Source organism: Zootoca vivipara, chromosome 12, assembly GCF_963506605.1.
Source record: "Zootoca vivipara chromosome 12, rZooViv1.1, whole genome shotgun sequence".
NCBI classification, from domain to species: domain Eukaryota; kingdom Metazoa; phylum Chordata; class Lepidosauria; order Squamata; family Lacertidae; genus Zootoca; species Zootoca vivipara.
Window position 1 is genome coordinate 6,414,549 of NC_083287.1, and position 20,102 is coordinate 6,434,650.

The window sequence follows — 20,102 nt, forward strand, 5'->3', positions numbered from 1 at the left end:
TTTGCGCCCTAAGCAAAACACTTTCTGGCGCCCCTGGGCGCATGCGTCATGACGGAGCTTTGCGCACCTGCGGAGCTTTGCGTGGGGAGTGGGAGGCTGAGGCCGCCTCAACTGAACAGCTGAGAGGTGCAGCGAGGTGGCCCCAGGCTCACGCTCCCCCTGCGTGCCTCCGGAGCTTTGCACCCGGAGCACAAGCTTGGGGCCGCCTCGCCACGCCTCTCAGCTGTTCAGTTGAGGCGGCCCCAGGCTGCCGCTCCCTGCGCGAAGCTCCGGAGGTGTGCGGGGATCGCTGGGAGCGTGAGCCTGGGGGCGGGGCTGCCTCCTCCCGCTCTCTGCTCCGCTGCAGCCTGCAAGACCCTGCTGATCATGCTGGCTGGCGGGCCCCGCTCGCCCTTCTGCCGCTGCCGCTCCTCTGCCGCTCCCCACGCACCTCCGGAACTTCTCGCCGGGAGCGAGTTCAGAGGAGGCAGCCCCAGCCCCGTGCTCCCCGCGTGCCTCCGGATAGCGGCCTGAAGCGGTGGGCGTCGGGCAGCCTGGTCAGCGCCCCCTCCATTTTGGCGCCCTAGGCCGTGGCCTAGTTCACCTTAATGGAAGCGCCGGGGCTGGTCACATTTCATATCAATGTTAGAAGGGCTTGAACATGTACATTGTTCAGATTTATCCTTTTTTCTCATTTGTTCACCCATAGTTGTGTGTGTGTGTGTGTGTGTGTGTGTGTGTGAGAGAGAGAGAGAGAGAGAGAGAGAGAGAGAGAGAGAGAGAGAGAGAGAGAGAGAGAGAGACCCACAAAGAGATAGCGATGAAAGGGAGAGGGGCAGATCAAAATAACGAGAAATTAACTGCAAAAAAGTCTTTGTAAAGCAGGCATTCCCAAAGCAATTCACACATGGAGAGCCTGCCTTCACACCCTACAGTAGGATGTCTGAAGGAAGTATCATGAGATTGAAAAGAAGTCCCGTTTCTAGAGAAATTTTGAAATGTGCTGATAAGCAAAGGCAGGTTTACATGAGACCAGGCTTGTTGCCTGATTGTAGCCCGATTGTATAGTAAGAAAGCCGATTCATAAACTGCAGCTTTCCAGTCACGCCTTGGGGTGTCATGATTTGTGGGCCAGTTCGTCTTTAGCATTGGCAGTTGCTGTGGCCATGGTAGCTTAAACAGCATTAATCGAGTTTACTACTTTTAACTTTTGAGGGACTCCTTTTCCATGACCAGGTAATTTCACCCGAGATAATTTATTTAGGGGTATAAATTCAGCAACTGCCCTAGAGATCGTTTTGATGGGCTGAGATTAGTCCATTGTAGTAACAATCTGCGTTGGTGCAACGGGCGCAGGTTACAAATGCCTTTTATTATCCCAGTGTGTCAGTTTTGAATGTGGTTAATTCAGTATAGAAGACCCAAGAGATCAATCTTTTAAACGGAATGTATGCTCTGATCGACGTGGGGGTTTCATGACACTGTTAAGCTCAAATGGTAGTTCTTAGGCTGCAATCCTAGCCCCTGGAAGGCGCGTCAAAATTGAACTGTATTCACAGCTTACTGCCTGTGTTTAGCAAGGCCAGAAGGTGAGAAGGAGGGGGGAAATGCCCTTTCATTGTGCCAGCTCCCAGACTGGTACAGTGAAGAGGCCCAAATTAGGCCTTTTTCCATCACATGATGGCAGCAAGGCTTGCTCAGGATTCAACAGAACCTGCGCTGCCCCCCACCCCTCCTGAAGTGCCACAGGTCGAGGGTTTCTGCTGCCTATTGCTGGTAGGGATGTTGCTGCCTGTAGCTTGGGCGGGCAGTTTTGGGCACTGCTTGTCGGAACCGAGGGATGGAAAGCCAGCTGGCTGGCCCCAGCAGGAGCGTCTCCCTTCTCAGCCTTGCCGCTGCGGAGATCCATCAGTCATCCTCCTCCGATGTGTGTCCGCGACTCACGCTGCTGTACCAAGAGCACCCATTACTCGGCAGAGTAAACACACAGCAGATCAGGCTCAAGGCGTGGATACTATACTAAACTACGTGTTTATTTTACATAAATCAGGACAAAGAAAAACATGGCCTCTCTCCTTGTCGTTCTTCTCGGAGAGAGAGAAAACAAAAGCAATACAGAGCGCATGTTCCGTTCACAGGACTCCAGCAATCTGTGCTGGAATGTAAACAGACATGTGACATGTAACAATCCCACATACCTGCAGCAAAGGGTAGAATGGAATTCCCAACACTGCTCTCCAAGGCTTCCCTGCCAATGGCAGAGGCCCCCATCCCACCCTCAGTGGCAGAGATTGACACCTCTGCTGCAGCCAAACCTCCTCCACTGCAGCAGATCAGGGGTTGGGATATCTCTTTTAGTCTTCCTGGTGTGAAAGATGGTGACTCTACAGTACCTCTGCTCCTGTACTTCCTTTACCATGCAGCTAGGCTCTCAGGTCCTCTGTTGTAGTGCCTCCGCTCTCTCCTTTAGAAAGTCTGCATGCATAAAACTTAAAAGGTAAAGGGACCCCTGACCATTAGGTCCAGTCGTGACCGACTCTGGGGTTGCGCCCTCATCTTGCATTATTGGCCGAGGGAGCCGGCGTACAGCTTCCAGGTCATGTGGCCAGCATGACAAAGCCACTTCTGGCAAACCAGAGCAGCACACGGAAACGCTGTTTACCTTCCCGCTGTAGCAGTTCCTATTTATCTACTTGCACTTGACATGCTTTCGAACTGCTAGGTTGGCAGGAGCTGGGACCAAGCAACGGGAGCTCACCCCGTCACAGGGATTCGAACCGCCAACCTTCTGATCAGCAAGTCCTAGGCTCTGTGGTTTAACCCACAGCGCCACCCACGTCCCTTAGCCATAAAACTTAGCTGCTCCTTAACATTAGGAATGCACTCTCATACCTCTGGACATCAGTGTCAACCCATCAATCTCCATCTTCAGAAATCATTTAAAAACTCAGCTCTTTGCTCCCTTCCTTTTTCTGTTTGTCTGTTTCCTTGAGGACTCCGTCTTGTATACTTCTATGATTGGCAGTGTTATGAAATAAAGAGATTATTCCCACCCCTAAGAACAATTACCACCAGCCAATGCTATGGGAATTGCATCTCTGAAAATACTGGCATTATCCAGAGAGGCAGTACTAGAACTCTCATCTCCTGGGTTCCATCGAACCACAATACAGTTCTGTTGCATATACTCATGCATTGATGAGTTAATATGGTTCTGTAGCACTTTTGTCTATCAGCACTATTTGTGGAATTGAGAAAGCACCCACATATAAATTGTACGTGGCAAGTGCACATGTGTGTGCTTTGCATTGCATGACAATATGCATATGGTTCCTGTGAATAATGTTTGAGGTTATCCGTTCTCACATCAGCAACATCCTTTTCGTGCACAGATTTTTTTTGCTAATGAAAGCCGAATTCTCTTTCCCCAAAGAGGAACAAAATAGTCAAGTCCCTTGCAGACTTTTTCAGGATTAGGATATTGGGACTTTAACAGACATGCAAGACAGAAGTGAGGTTGTATTCACAGACTTCAACTCTCCACCCACTCATCCATCCATCTCTCTCCTTCCCCCTCCCCTTGACTTTCTTTATTCTTCCTTTTAATTGCCACCAACTGGACTAAGATATTATGCTGGGCTTTTTTTTTTAAGAGAAAGATTAATGTGCTGAGTGAGGTAGAAATGTTGTCACTTCTTCTTGCAGGATTAATAAATGAAAAACCATGAATCAGCTGTGGATGGATTTTTTTGTGGTGCACTGTTTATTCCACGCTTAAAAACTTTAAAGCACCCATCTTCTCTTACAAGGTTCTGAAGCCTTTGAAGCTTTTACTTTATTTTATTTATATAACAATCTCCATCCGATCCTTCTAGTTTACTCAGGGCCCATGCACCCATTTTGAGTTTTATCCTGTTCTCCAAGGATAAACCACCTTGGGTTTCTGGAAGGTTGATAGACTTATTGGAGGCAATCTTGCGAGACCCTGTGATTGATGTGCTGATGGCTGTTGCCCTTGAGCGATATTTTCTACTGCTACCAGAGGCTACAGTCAATTTATCCAAAGCAGAGCAGCTATGACTATTAGAGATGCCTGCTCCCACTCGGACATCTGCGTTCCTCTATTCCAGGGGTTAGCAACCTTTTTCAGCCATGGGCTGGTCCACTGTCCCTCAGACCGTGTGGTGGGCCGGACTATATTTGGGCTGTGTGTGTGTGAACAAATTCCTATGCCCCACAAATAACCCAGAGATGCATTTTAAATAAAAGCACACATTCTATTCATGTAAAAACACAAGGCAGGCCCCACAAATAACCCAGAGATGCGTTTTAAATAAAAGGACACATTCTACTCATGTAAAAACATGCTGATTCCCGGACCGTCCACGGGCCGGATTTAGAAGGCGATTGGGCCGGATCCAGCCCCTGGGCCTTAGATTGCCTTCCCTTGCTCTATTTCTTCCTCTGCCCAGTCTTCTTGGCTTGCTCCTATAAGGGAGAAGAAGTCACTTCTTATTTGAATCCTCTTACCTTGGTTGTCTCATTTGGACTTTGCTGCCAATTCACAGATTCTAGCTGCCGGTTATTCATCCTCTTTTACTTCAGGCAATATATTCCTGCACTTAAAAGGGTTGCTTCTCTCTATCTCTTTCTTGAAATTCAATCTAAAGTGTGTCTATAGCATTGTGAGATTTGATATGCTCTTCATATTTTCGGGGGGGGGGGGGGGAGGAGAAAGGAAGGCAGCACTACGAAACTGTGGCAGTAACAGCAATAAAATACACAAATCTAGACCCAGAAGGGGGCCATGTTTGGAACTGCCACATACAGGATGCAAGCTGTCCTTATTAATAACAGCATATTCCCCAAATAGGATTGTAAAATGTGAGTAGAGGAGACATGCTAAGAGGTGTATAAGATTAGGCATGGGGTAGAGAAAGTAGATTGAGAGAACCTCCCCCCCCCCCCCACTCCCCTTGCATAATACTAGAACCTGGGGCCATTCAATGAAACTGAAAGTCAGAAAATTCTAAACAGACAGACAAGAAAATGACTTGTTCACACAGTGCACTGCTAAGGTATGGAATTTATTTCTGTCAGGGGTCCTTAATACAATAATCTGTTAAACATTAAAAGCTTCCCTAAACAGGGCTGCCTTCAGATGTCTTTTAAAAGTCAGATAGTTGTTTATTTCCTTGACATCTGTTGGGAGGACATTCCACAGGGCGGGTGCCCTCTGCCTAGTTCCCTATAACTTGGCTTCTTGCAACGAGGGAACTGCCAGAAGGCCCTCAGCGCTGGACCTCCATGTCCGGGCAGAAGAAAGATTATGTGTCCAGATTCTCAAGATCTGTTTCACATTCCATGTGCTGCATCATATGCATTGTGCAAGCTTATTGCACAGTGATGGGGGTTGTATCAGTATTTATCAAGGTATTTGCACCTTATAAAATGGAGGTGCACAAGTTGGTTTTCAGAAAAACCTTTAGGAAAATTAATAGCAAACAGCAATTTTAAAGTTTTAAAATCCATACAAAAAACCGCAAAGCTTCGGTTTAATATAACATTGAGAAAAATCAAAGTGAAGCTAAAAAAAATTATTACACAATATTTAAGCTAAAAGCTTCTGGAAATTAAAACTTCTTGAAGGGCAGTTGGACATGACCAGGTGGAATCTCAGGTAGGGAGTTCTGCATTCTGGGGGCCACAATAGAAGTCCATATATCAGGAAAGTGCAGAGACACACAGGAGGGTTCCATTAGATAACATGAAATGGCATCTGGATTCCCATGGGGAAGGTGGCTCCTTAAGCCTCCTTACCCATTAAGAGTTTTAGAGTTACACAGTCAACACCAGGGTACGTAAAGGAGCTGCAAGACTGATGCTGCAAGCACATTCAGCATCAGGTGCAATAGCAAGAATGAATAGATTACCTTTAAGCCCTGATTCTCTTCTACCTAAAAACATTAAATATAAACTGTTTAAATGCTGACTATGGCATAGCTGCCAAGTACCCCGTTTTTCCCGGGAAACCCCTGTTTTTACTTACCTTTTCCCGGTGGTCCCCCGTATCACTTCGTCTTCCGTTTTTCTCCGTTATTTTCTCCTGCCGGCGGCCATTTTTTTCTTTCTGATTTGCCCTTCTATGGACACCAAAAATGGCCGCCGCCAGCTTCAAAATCGCATCTACGCATGTCCAGAAGTGCATAGGCGCGACTTCCGGTGTCCGCGGCAGCCATTTTTGGTGCCCATAGATGGGCAGAGCGACACCGGAAGTTGCATTGACGCACTTCCTGACATGCGTAGAAGCGACTTTCGAAGCCGGTGGCGGCCATTTTTGGTGCCCATAGAAGGGCAAAACGACACCGGAAGTTACATTGACGCAACTTCCGGTGTCACAGGGCTGCCGGTCCCGGATTCTGCAGTCCCGGACTTGGAAGGTAAGGCTATGGTGTTGTTATAAGAACCAGTTCCTAACACGAGTGGACCCAATACTTAAAGCTGCATAGAACCTCTTATTTCCAGTTCTAGTTAATTTGCAGCCTGGTTATGGTTATTCTTTGGTGAAGTGGATGTACTTTGTACGTTTCCTGCAGCATTTACTTCCTGTTGCTAGGCAGAGGTGTGCTATACTTGCTTCATTCTTTCTCCACTTTGCAGGGCTGAGATGAGGAAAGTGGAATAGCTTTTGGAGGTACCGTAGTTGGTCCCACGAGCTGTTAGTCAAATTAAACTGTGAATACCTGCTTGTGAACAAAACAACAGAAGTGTCAAGACAGAAGATTATGCCCATTTTGTTTATGTTACAATGGAATTGAGTAGTCTTGGTCATTGGATGAAACATTTTACTTTTATCAGCTGACCCCCAGCCAACAGGAAGCGGCATTGTAGCAAGGGTCTTGTGAAGACCCTTACATGGTAGCTGCTGCTTTGTCTGCAGAACTTTGAGGCAAACCTAGCTTTTCCTGCCTACCTTGACATGTAAGCAACAAGGATGGGGTGATTGCAAGCCTCTGTCAACTTCTTTACTTTAGAATTTTGCCCCTGAGCTATGCTGACCATGGAGGAAGGCAGGGCGACAGATGAAACATTACTGGAAAGATTCCTGGGTAATAAACCGCCCAGCCGGCATTGCCGATGTTTTCTTTTGATCATAGCTGGAACAGACATGGAGTGGGGGAAGGAATAACATCTCCAACCAACTGATCTAGACTTCAATTAAGTAATGAACAGTTTCACAAAAGCAGCGATTTCCAGCTGTCACATCCTTTTACTTGGTCAGATAAACCATTGCATGCTGCAGTCATTACATGCCTACCCTGCCCCTAGGATACATAATGGGATATAAATAGTTGTTAAGGACATTTGTTTTGTGTGTGTGTGTGTCCCCTTCCTAATTCCCACTGTAAGGTGCGGCTCAGATAATGCACATCTTGTGATTGAGGTCAAACACAGGTGAGCACGCAAACCTAGCTATTTTCTAAAGCCATATGAGTACCAGAAACACCATTTATCTCTACCATAAGATGAGTATTCACATAACATGTTATTCATGACGCACTTGATTATGGTGCTTGTAAAAGGTTCTTCTTTCTGATGCATTTGCCCTTCAATATTTCAGATCCAAATTTCAAAACCTATTGCGTTCATGTTATTATGAACTCATACATTTTCCACTTCTCCTTTCTCACCCTTTTCTGATGAGGTCTCTGCTTCTTCATCTTCCCTCTTTGTCCCATGTGACCGTCCCTTGACATTTGAGGCATATCCGCACAGCTCAGATTTAGTCCTGTTATTTATTTCACTGCCCCAATATGTAGGAGGTTGATGTGGTCACTATATGACTTACAGTGACTTGCATGAGCTATGTATTCTGCATGGTGTTCTTTCCACACTCAGTAGACAGTAGAGTGACCGAATCCTACAGGGGTGCTAGAAATAGATAGATAGATAGATAGATGATAGATAGATAGATAGATAGATAGATAGATAGATAGATGATAGATAGATAGATAGATAGATAGATAGATAGATAGATAGATAGATAGATAGATAGATATGCCAGTCCATTAATATCTACCACCTGCTTCTCTTTGATACTTCTGCAGATTATCCAGGGACTGAACCAAAAGTATCAGAGCCTTTTGAATTGTATCTCTGCACCCTCAGAATTTCTGTAAGAGCCAAAGGGCAAAATGCCTACAGAAATCTTTAAGTGTCAGGGTAGACGAGATGTATCATGCTTGCCTGTGGGCCTATCTGGTTTGTTCTTCTCTTACTGCCTCCGAGAGCCATTAAACCGAGTCATGTGCTGATGTTCCATTCCCAGAAGACCCAATTTCCTTGTCTGTAGATCTATAGCAATTCAAGAAGCTAATGTGCTTATTGCAGCAATTAATGATCCATTTCCTCTGAACAGTATTTACAGAAAACATGCGCTCATCGGTGATGGCAAAACAGTTTTCAGAATCTCAGTGGGATCATTCTACTTCTGCCATGAAAGCTGAGGAAAGCTTCGCTCCCTTTTGGGCTCGGTCATTTATCAGCTGCCCAGCAACCACCTTGGCTCCCCCCTGCTAGCCTTAAAAACTAGAATTGAGCCAAAGGTTTCTACAAATCATTTTTTCTAAGAAAATTTCTGAGATGTTTCTCTCCCCCCCCCCTCATTCCATTAGAAAAGGGCCACTTTGCACAATTATCTCAGATACACGCCCACGTGTACACTGTCTCGGAATGGCGCTAGGTCTGGACCATTGTGGATGATGCAGAACGGTAGCTAGGCTGCCAGTTGTAGTTCCTTTCTCTCTCTTTTTGTCAGGGGCAGGGGAGGGTAGAAGAGTCGGGTCTCAGTGGTAGAGCATCTACTGCACAGCTGGAGAGAACACAGCCTGAAGCCCCGAAGAGATACTGCCAGCCTGTGTAGGCTATACTGAGATGTTGTTGTTGTTTAGTCGTTTAGTCGTGTCCGACTCTTCGTGACCCCATGGACCATAGCACGCCAGGCACTCCTGTCTTGCACTGCCTCCCACAGTTTGGTCAAACTCATGTTCGTGGTTTCAAGAACACTGTCCAACCATCTCGTCCTCTGTCGTTCCCTTCTCCTTGTGCCCTCCATCTTTCCCAACATCAGGGTCTTTTCCAGGAAATCTTCTCTTCTCATGAGGTGGCCAAAGTATTGGAGCCTCAGTTTCAGAATCTGTCCTTCCAGTGAGCACTCGGGGCTGATTTCCTTCAAAATGGATAGGTTTGATCTTCTTGCAGTCCATGGGACTCTCAAGAGTCTCCTCCAGCACCATAATTCAAAAGCATCAATTCTTCGGCGATCAGCCTTCTTTATGGTCCAGCTCTCACTTCCATACATCACTACTGGGAAAACCATAGCTTTAACTATACGGACCTTTGTCGGCAAGGTGATGTCTCTGCTTTTTAAGATGCTGTCTAGGTTTGTCATTGCTTTTCTCCCAAGAAGCAGGCGTCTTTTAATTTCGTGACTGCTGTCACCATCTGCAGTGATCAAGGAGCCCAAGAAAGTAAAATCTCTCACTGCCTCCATTTCTTCCCCTTCTATTTGCCAGGAGGTGATGGGACCAGTGGCCATGATCTTGGTTTTTTCGATGTTGAGCTTCAGACCATATTTTGTGCTCTCCTCTTTCACCCTCATTAAAAGGTTCTTTAATTCCTCCTCACTTTCTGCCATCAAGGTTGTGTCATCTGCATATCTGAGGTTGTTGATATTTCTTCCGGCAATCTTAATTCCGGCTTGGGATTCATAGATAGACCAATAGTCTGGCTCAGAAGGAGACAACGTCCTGTGGTCCTGCAGCTGTCAGTTGCAGTGGCTGAGGAAAAGCACACCCTACTGCAGGTAGAAAAGGCAGATGTTGTGCTACTGTTGCTGCTGATGGTCTGTCCATCCTGTTGGAAAATTTCTCCTCCCTCTGGAGAAATTCAGTGAGATGGTCCTCGCAATTCCTCTGCCCACAAATAGGCTGGAGAATGAGGGGCCATTTGCGTGCAGCTTTATGCAAACAACAAACAACATAATCTTAACTTTTAGCTGGAAGCCCCCTTCAAGACCTGATTGTTAAATAGCATTCTTTGAATGAGATCTCTTTCTACATGATTGAATGGTGTGCACACTTTCTCTCTGGCATATGAAATTTTTCAACTTTACCTAAGACACATTCAAAGAACAATATATAAGACTCAGCATCAAATAAGCATGTCTTCCTCTTTTGAATATTTAATAGAAAAATACTATTTTATAATGCAATATTTGAACTCACATTTAGAGTACTTCAGTGTTTCAAACATTCAATTACTTTGAATCAAAGTCACTGGTTATATCGCTTGATCCCTTAGCTTGTAATTTGTGATTAGAACTGCGATTCCCAGGGCTTTTTGAAGGCGAGCAATGAAGCTTAAGTGATTTTAATAACAGTATAAAATATTGTACATGTTTAAAATGGAGCAGCCTAATTAGTAGCGTATGTTCTAGCCGAAAAAAAATTGCAGAGAAAGACTACTGCAATGCGCTCTACGTGGGGCTACCTTTGAAGGTGACCCGGAAACTACAACTAATCCAGAATGCGGCACCTAGACTGGTGACTGGGAGCAGCCGCCGAGACCACATAACGCCAGTCTTGAAAGATCTACATTGGCTCCCAGTACGTTTCCGAGCACAATTCAAAGTGTTGGTGCTGACCTTTAAAGCCCTAAACGGCCTCGGTCCAGTATACCTGAAGGAGCGCCTCCACCACCATCGTTCTGCCCGGACACTGAGATCCAGCGCCGAGGGCCTTCTGGCGGTTCCCTCGTTGCGAGAAGCCAAGTTACAGGGAACCAGGCAGAGGGCCTTTTCGGTAGTGGCACCCGCCCTGTGGAACGCCCTCCCATCAGATGTCAAAGAGAAAAACAGCTACCAGATTTTTAGAAGACAACTGAAGCCAGCCCTTTTTAGGGAGGCTTTTAATGTTTAATCGATTATTTTATTTTATTTTTCTGTTGGAAGCCGCCCAGAGTGGCTGGGGAAACCCAGCCAGATGGACGGGGTATAAATAAAATATTATTTCATAGGCAAAACGCCCTCAGCTGCATATAAACCTTCCCCTTTGACTGCAACCCAAGCTTTTGTGGCACAGGTGTGGTCTGTTAGATCAAGACAGGTAGGGATGGACTTTCTAATTAATCTGTGCAGTTAATATGATTAGCCCTAATTGTCGATTTAAAATGATCAATTATTCTGGTTATCAGTCCAGTGCTCAAATATTAGAGAAGTGTCTAGAAACACTATTCTAGAATAGTTTTTAGTTCTATCACCTGCTAAAACTTTTCTCTCATGAGCGACTCGTTTGACTGTCACTTAATTTGCCTACCAGGCACACCAGAAGCATATCAAGAAGTCTTATCTTCCTTCTAGGAAACAGCATTCATTATTTTTGCATAGAAGTAAATCCTTGCAGGGTGAGATAAGAGAGTGAGAATGAGGAGAGAAGTGGGATGAGATAAAGGGTGATGGTGGAGGAAGCTTTCAAAAGGTGACAAGACGGAGATGAGGTCAATGCGATTAAAATGATACACAGTTAATTTGACATAGGGGCATGTGGCTTGAAAACGCTGTTGGCTGGAGGTTAGGATAGACAAATGGCAGAAGCCCCCTTCCTTGACACCTGGACTCAGCTTACTTTATCTGCACATTTGCGACATTTGTTCCGCTGTGTACATGCGCATGTGCACATTTTGTTGATTTGAAGAGACCCACAGTGCACTGTGCACAACCGTTTTGTCAAATGTGCTTGATGTAAAGTTCCGTGCTGTATTTGCGGTGTGAGTCAACTAGTCTTAGCTGCTTTCCCTTCTCTGAACACAATTGCAGGGTGCACATTCCATTAAATGTGTTAATCTGTTTCTCGGGAACTTCAAAGGCTAATTTATTGTGGCATGAGTTTTCCTCGGCAAGAACCAATTTCATCCGGTGTGTTAAATGGACTGAGAGCTACTTCGTATGTAAAAACAACAACAGCTACCGGTATATATACTGTTCTTTTTAAATTATTGATTTCCCCACCCGCTTAGGTGTGGAAATGAATCACAATTATGAGAGGTTGTCAGCATTTAGATTAATCCAAGTGGTTGTCGGGGGGGGGGGAATGAGTCTTAACTGGAAAAGCTGGACTTCACTGAAATCCCTTTCATCAGTGATTGTTGTTGTTGTTAGTCGTTTAGTCGTGTCCGACTCTTCGTGACCCCATGGACCAGAGCACGCCAGGCACTCCTGTCTTCCACTGCCTCCCGCAGTTTGGTCAAACTCATGTTGGTAGCTTCAAGAACACTGTCTAACCATCTCATCCTCTGTCGTCCCCTTCTCCTAGTGCCCTCCATCTTTCCCAACATCAAGGTCTTTTCCAAGGATTCTTCTCTTCTCATGAGGTGGCCAACGTATTGGAGCCTCAGCTTCACAATCTGTCCTTCCAGGGAGCACTCAGGGCTGATTTCCTTCAGAATGGATAGGTTTGATCTTCTTGCAGTCCATGGGACTCTCAAGAGTCTCCTCCAGCACCATAGTTCAAAAGCATCAATTCTTCGCAGTATCAGTGATACTGTAGAATTATCACCCCCCAAAAAGCAGAAACAGAAAGGTGGCAGCTGGAGAGTTCTAAAAAAAATAAATCTGGTCTGACTAGCCTTGGCTCCTAAATAAGTGATAAGCAACACAATTTTATTCCCAGGATTCTCAGGAGTCTTTGGGGGTTTATATTTTAAACGTTTTTAGTATCGCATCCAAAGCAGTAATAAATCCAGTGGACACTTTTCAATTCCTTTTCATCCAGCATTGTTTCCGGCCATTAGTGTTAGAATGACGCTGCAATTTTTGTTTTAGAGTAAGACAGGAATGGCAGGAAAAGGAGTGAAATCACAGTGCTTTTAGTTCTTTGACAAGGATGTTAATAAGAAGCACTCTTCTTTCTAAATTAGCAATCGGGATTGCAGAATTCATTCTCGAAATGGGCTCTTAATGTAGTCTCCTGCCAGGAAGATAGCTTTACGGTTGTTTTAAAGGGTTTCTCTTCTTTAAAGGATAGATCTTATTCCAGACATTCACGAGCCCACATAATGTAATGTGTGCCCTTTACTGAGGACACCGTAGTAGTATACAAATAAGAATAAGAAATCTAGAATAAGAAGTGTGGATCTCAGCTCACATATTTTGTAAACAAGTAAGAAACTTTGGCTGCGCACCACAAATAGCTTGTAATCAGCCTGGTTCATGCACACCACTAAGACAAACTATGCCTGAGAACACACAAGTATTTGCAGGAAAACATGTGGCCGCTTCTCTCTTCTCCTGGTCATTCTGCTGCCTCTACCTAGAGCTAAGCCAGGCATCCCCAAACTTTGGCCCTCCAGATGTTTTGGACTACAATTCCCATCTTCCCCGACCACTGGTCCTGTTAGCTAGGGATCATGGGAGTTGTAGGCCAAAACATCTGGAGGGCCGCAGTTTGGGGATGCCTGAGCTTAAGCCCTTGTTTTCACGTAACATTATGTCTGAGTCTAGGCTCAAAAAAGTTTTCCAAACCGCAAGCCTAAAGCCACAGGGGAGACAAACTATGAGCCTGCCTTGAGTGGGTGCACTGACACTAGAAGGGCAGGATATAAATGTGCCAATAAATAAATATTCCAGAATGCTGCCCCCACTTCACCCGGTAGTTTCCCATTTTCAATTAGCAGAATGAATTGTTTGGCACACTGTAAAGAAACAGTGGACTGCAAGGAAAGTGGTTCTGTCTCATAAATAAATGGAAACTTCACCGTGGGTGGCATAGCTGCCAAATTCCGGCCTGAGAAATAAGGGTTTGGACCGGAAGTAGTGCTGCTGCCATTTTGGAACTGGGCGGAGCATGCTCAGAAGCTACTTTTGATGCTGCTCTGCCCTGTTCCAAAATGGTCGCCGCACCAGAAGTCACGCTGCAGCCATTTTGGAACTGGGCAAAGCAGCATCAAAAGTCGCTTCTGAGCATGCTCCGCCCAGTTCCAAAATGGCCGCCGCGCCAGAATAAACCAGGGGAAAACAAAAAAATGTTTTTTTGGCTGGTGACAGTTGGAAAAACGAGGGTTTCCCAGGGAATACGGGAGACTTGGCAGCTATGGTGGGTGGGCCTGAACTGTGACTGTCACTTCTAGGTTTGGCTTATGAGTTGTGGAGTGGCTCAAGACAAGTGGTCGCCCAAGAGAAGTGTTGTTGAGGTTCTCCATTGCCACACTTGTCATGGCCAACTTTGCACACTTCCTACCATGGACCCAATTCACTGGGGATTTGATCTTATGCAAGCAAGTCCGTTTCTTTTGTACCCACCATCTTCTCACAGCTTGGATTATATTTGTGAAGAAAATCTCCAAAAATTATGCTTAGAGCTGCATCCTGTTGGTTCATTTGTGCAATGACCCTGGGTGCTGAGCAAGTCACTAGTCCTTCCTTAGCCTGCCATGGCAAAAGCTAGCTTTGATCTTGAGCTTCCATATTTCTTTCTTGATTTTTTTAGTGATCAATTTGTGTGCTTGAAAATACATTCCTATCTCACACTAGCTGGCCCTGCACGCGTTGCTGTGCGTTAGTCTGTGAGATGGAGGGTAATAGCCCCCCTTCAGGTCCCCCTGAGCCGAGGCGAGATACTGTGGAGAGGGCAGGTTTCATCCCTGTGTCTCCCCCCACCCTGTTCTGACCCATTACCTGTCCCTGCCCTCTATTCGGGCCCCCATCCCCCCCAGGCAGGGCCCTACCTCCACTTGGCAATGTTGGGCCTTGTTGCTGCAAAAGGCCTGTTTTCAGTTGGTTTGGCCTTCATGGATGTATGTGAGTGGTGGATCTCGTGGTGGAGGCGGGGTTTGTGGGTGTGGTGTAGATTTCACAGGAAGGGAGGGGTGTAGGAGGAGGAACTGAGGGAATAACGCCATGTGAGGGCGCTGTTTTAGTTTGTGGAAAAGTAGGTCTGTACCTGCGCAGGTATGCGATGTCAGCAATCCGAGGTTGTGCGAACACTCGGGAAGTGGCATGGATCGTTGTGTCCAAATTTCAGGTCAAGCGGTTTCAGAGAAAAGTGGAGCCCACAGTTTCACCATTTTTACATTTTTATATATAGAGAGATAATAGTTGGAGGTTACAGGCAGATAAATACTTTGAGGCATGCAATTTCATCAAGCCTGAGAGCAAGCCAAAATAATGTGATTTTGACTCTCTCTCTCTCTCTCTCTCCCCTGCCTCCCTTCATGTTAATGAACTGCATCTCTCTGGAGTTTTCTTCTGGTTAAATAATTAATATGCAGATGCCTGGCTCTGGCTTTGCTGTTTGTCATTCCACTTCTCTAGTTTGCATTCTTCATGGTTCTCTTTCAGAATCTCTCTTGATTTTGCTCTTGTTTTTAAAAGCTCTGCATTTCAAATATGCAACAGTTAATAAACGGGTTTTGCACGCATGCTTTTGTTGAGCTCCAGAGCCAAACCGTGATTGATTAGAGGCGAATTAACCCCAGCATGCATAAGAGGACACAGCCAAATTAAATCTCGGGGGGGGGGGAACAGCTGAAGACAAGGGAAGAATGAAGCCACAAATGGTGCAGTTGGCCCTTTGTGTCTCACTGAAGAGTAACTTCAGGTGTTCCTTTTCTGTGCTAAGCCAAGCAACCTGCATCTGACTTTGCTCCTGCCCTTTTCTTCTGCACTGACGCAAGGGAGCAAGAGACTAAACGACAGACAAGGCTAGTGTTCATGGTACAGCTATAAGCACCATTTGGTTAAGAAATCTCCTGCACACCTTGCACTGCTGGGGCCGGAGGTGTAATGAGCAAAGTGCAATGAAATGAACCGGGACAGCTCTGTTGTGCATACCTGCCAAGTTGCTGTCAGAGAAATAAGGGACCGGGCCGGAAATAGCAGACTGGAAGTAGCGCTGCCGCTATTTTGGAACTGGGCGGAGCATGCTCAGAAGTGACTTTTGATGCTGCTTTGCCCAGTTCCAAAATGGCCACCGTGCCAGAAGTCGTACTGCAGCCATTTTGGAACTGGGCAGAGCAGCATCAAAAGTCGCTTCTGAGCATGCTCCGCCCAGTTCCAAAATGGCCGCCGCGCCAGAATAAACCGGGGAAAAACAAATCAGTTTTTTCCAGCTAGGAACAGCTGGAAAAACGGGGATTTCCCAGGGAAAACGGAAGACTTGGGAGCTATGCTGCTGTGCGAGGACTTGCACTCCCCACTGGCAGAGGAAGGCCTGCCTTTTCCCTTCCCATAACATTACCAGTTCCCTGTTGCATGGGAGGTAATGCTGCAAGTATCTTATGGAATGAGTTGAGGGATGGCTTTGCATTAGGAGTATCTGCCCTGCCATCAATTAACATCTGAAGGCAGCCCTGTTTAGGGAAGTTTTTAATGTTTGAAGTTTTATTCTGTTTTTAATGTTCTGTTGAAAGCCACCCAGAGTGGCTGGGGAAACCCAGCCAGATGGGCGGGGTAGAAATAAGAGTTATTCGTAAGTAGAGGTACCACTGTATTACAAATTATTATTATTATAGTGCCCGGTGGAGTGGGTTTCTGAAATGGCCAGGTGTGCCAGGGCACTCTTAGGCTATGTACACCCTCCCATTTACTGTGCATGCACGTGGCATTGGCCACAATCCATCTTTGTCTTGTATCCATCCTGCCGCTTCCTATGAAATGCTGTGTTTCAATGTGTTTTCCTGCAAAGCAGCTTAGATCTCAGTTGAGAAAAAGAGCAACTTTTGGGTGATGCTTAAATCAGTAAGACTAGGGGTTGCCAAACCTTTTCAGCCCATGGCATGTTCGAAAAGTGGTGGAACAGTTGTGGGCTCCCTGCAGCCAAGCATGTGTTGAAATGTTGACTGGAATCAAATGCTGCTTTCCAGTTTAATCTCCGTGGGGCTGAGGGCGCTGGAGAAGGCATATGTTCATCCATGGCGACTGCTGATAAGACCAACAGAGCTGAGCAAAATAATGGGGAAACTTCTACTGTACAGTGGTACCTTGGTTCTCAATTCTTTGGTTCTCAAATGCTTTGGCTCTCAAACTCCGAAAACCCGGAAGTAAGTGTTCCAGTTTTCGAATGTTTTTCGGAAGCCGAACATCCGATGCAGCTGTCATCTATTGTTTCTGGGGCACCTGCACCAATCAGAAGCTGTGCCTTGGTTTTTAAGCAGTTTGGAAGTCAAATGGACTTCCAGAAACAGATTAAATTTGGTGCTTTTGTTTTTGCTATTCATTTTGTGTTTTTGTTTTTGAAGCTTTTTTATTAATTTGTTTTTGTGACTGTGTGGAACCCAGTTCAGCTACTGATTTATTGATTGTGTGACTGAGGAAATGTATAAAAGCAAACAATGACTATCATCAGTGCAAATAAGAAAAAAAAATAATTTTAATTTTTATCATCTACAATACTGTCTTGTTTATTTTATAGCACAGTACATTGATTATTGCTTTCATTTTATGGCTCAATGGTCTCATTAGATAGGAAAATTCATGTTAAATTGCTGTTTTAGGGGTTGTTTTTAAAAGTTTGGAATGGATTAATTTGTTTTGCATTACTTTCTATGGGAAAGTGCACCTTGGTTTTGGAACGCTTTGGTTTTGGAATGGACTTCCGTAATGGATTAAGTTTGAGAACCAAGGTACCACTGTACTTAAATCCAGTCCGTGTGGGATAGAGCTAGAAATGAGAAGACCGTTTTGCTTGGGGTGGGAAGTAGCTTGTGCTGCTACTGTAGCCCTTATAAAAAGGAGAGTTAGAGTTGTGCCCAAAACTGGAGGTATAAAAACATTAGAAAGCAGTACCTTCCTCATTTCCTGCAGTAAAAAGGGAGCTTTATCCGTTTCATTTCAGGGAGCAAAACAAGGGGAAGTTAAATTGGTATCTTCAGAACCTGACAGAAAATAAGTTGAAATTCATCAATTCGCTTCCCTTGTTGGACTCAGAAGCAACCCAGATTAAAAGTGGTAACTCCATGTGTAGAATCTCCATCAAGTGTTTTGCATGTCAGTAGTGGTGCATTTGACTTAGGACTGTGAGACCAGGAGACCTCCATGCTATTTTCTGGTTTAAAAGTGCATACTGATTGTCAGAGGATTGTTGCGGCTACTCCCGAATAAAGACGCTCCAGTCCACTCTGTCTTTAAGAGCTTTATTGTGCATACTATTGACAGTGCAGAGACATCAGAAAACATGACTGCCTAGTCGCTCTCAGAATCCAGCAATACCGCCTTCCGGTTTCTGGTCCAACATAAGAGCTTTGGGGACCCCAAAACGCCTCCCCTTCTCCCTGTGTCTGGACGCGCGCCTCAAATCGGGCATCGGAAGGGGCTGCGTCCCATCTCCCCTTTGTTGGCTGGGACGTTGCTGTGACTCCGCTGCGTCGCTTAGCCTTCCTTCCTCTACTGGCCGTCTGAGTCGGTGCAAGGGCTCAGCAGCATCTTGGAGCCCTCCCTCCATACCGCTCCCTCCTGATCCGCTGCTGATGTTATCAGTGGGCAAAGTGCTGGTCAGGATGAATGGGAGAGGCTCCCTGTAAGGAGTCCCCCTGACACTAATGAACCACAGGAAAGGCACCTACCAGAGTAATTGGGTCATATTGTAGATTATCAGTGTCTTTTACCTCCTGCTGCGGGGAGGTGAGACTGGGGATGACCTGATCTAATACAGCAAAATTGTAGCATTTCAGCGTTTTGAGGAGCAGATCCTTTTTGGTAAGTGCTATGTATACCCGAGGAGGCTACTCACGGAGACCCTTTTGTTTTCATCCACAGGTAATGCAAGTGGTGAAGGAGCAAATAATGAGAGCACTGACCACGAAGCCTAGTTCTCTGGATCAATTCAAAAGTAAACTTCAAAACCTAAGCTACGCAGAAATACTGAAAATTCGCCAGTCCGAGAGGATGAACCAAGAAGATTTCCAATCTCGCCCAATTTTGTAGGTGTTCTCCTGTAGAATTCTTGCTTCCCCCCTCCCCACCTCCTGTTTGGGAGGTCTAACAAATGTGAATGAATGACATTTATGAACCCTTCAGGAATTGCTCTGTAATAAAACTGTTCAGGGGCAGCATTTCAAAGCAGGGCAGTCACATCAGCGTGGAATGCGCTCGCTTCCACCTGCAGAAATAAAAACATGCCTCTTTGTATTCACCTAAAGTGGGTTCTTCTAATCCCTGTAGGGCTCAGAGTAGTTTATTTGCAGCAAATGATGCTTTGACATTTTCACCCTTTGTGTGCGTGTGTGTGCTTTCCCCCTCCTCTATGAATTTCCCTTTCTTGCCCAGTTCCTCGCCGAAAAGAAAATGTCACCATCAGTGAACCAGGCAAAATGAAGCCTGGAGCGGAAGCACACAAAGTCACGAGGACCCCACAAAAGCAGACTGAATTTCTTTACTGTCTGGTGCTGGGGGGGGGGGGTTTATCTAAAGGATCTCCTGTATGCCTATGTTAATGGATATTAATTGGTATTCCTTTTGCATCACTTTGTGCTCTTGGACCTGGAGGCAGATTGTCAACTTGTTTTTAAGCCTCTCTTGGGCCCATTTCACATTTTCACTGGAGCGACGACACGCTTGCCACTTCATCATGGCAGATCTCAGCCCATTTTTAGCAGTAAAACAAAATGGAGCTGGTGGGCCTTATCCATTATGCAACAGCATTTTTTTTTTGACTTACAGTCAAGTTTATTTGGAAACTTAATCTTCATTTTTCGTCTTAAGGGGAGCTAAGCACGGCTGTAGACTAACCGGTCACGCCATCCAACAATGCATCCTGTGACAGAATGTAAAATCAGCTTTAAATGCTTGGAAAATGCTTGCATTTTCTGCCTGCAGGTCTTCATACCCAGCTGATTTTTAAAGACTCGGGAGACATTGACTCAGTTTTTTGAGGATGTATAATGTGAATTCTCAATGCACTCTTAAGATTTCTGACTTCAGCTTATTGGCTGAATGAGTTTGATCCAAAGAAAATAGTTATTCAGCACGATATTATGGCAGAGCCTGGCATCCCAGAGCTTTTTCAAAAGCAGGCAAAACGGAGTCCGTGCAGAATCCCCATTGAGATGCTTGCACAGAGAAGCAGGCATCT

The 20,102-nt window shown here is 45.5% G+C and overlaps 1 protein-coding gene across 5 annotated transcripts in view; it reads left to right on the forward strand.

Moving 5' to 3' along the window:
• Nucleotides 1-20,102, forward strand: part of ELMO1 (engulfment and cell motility 1) — a 318,071-nt gene that overhangs the window by 276,123 nt on the left and 21,846 nt on the right. For all 5 annotated transcript variants that reach the window (XM_035129257.2, XM_035129260.2, XM_035129258.2 and 2 more), the window contains exon 17: nucleotides 18,788-18,951. In XM_035129257.2, the coding sequence (XP_034985148.1) occupies nucleotides 18,788-18,951 (164 nt within the window). The remainder of the gene's footprint in view (nucleotides 1-18,787; nucleotides 18,952-20,102) is intronic.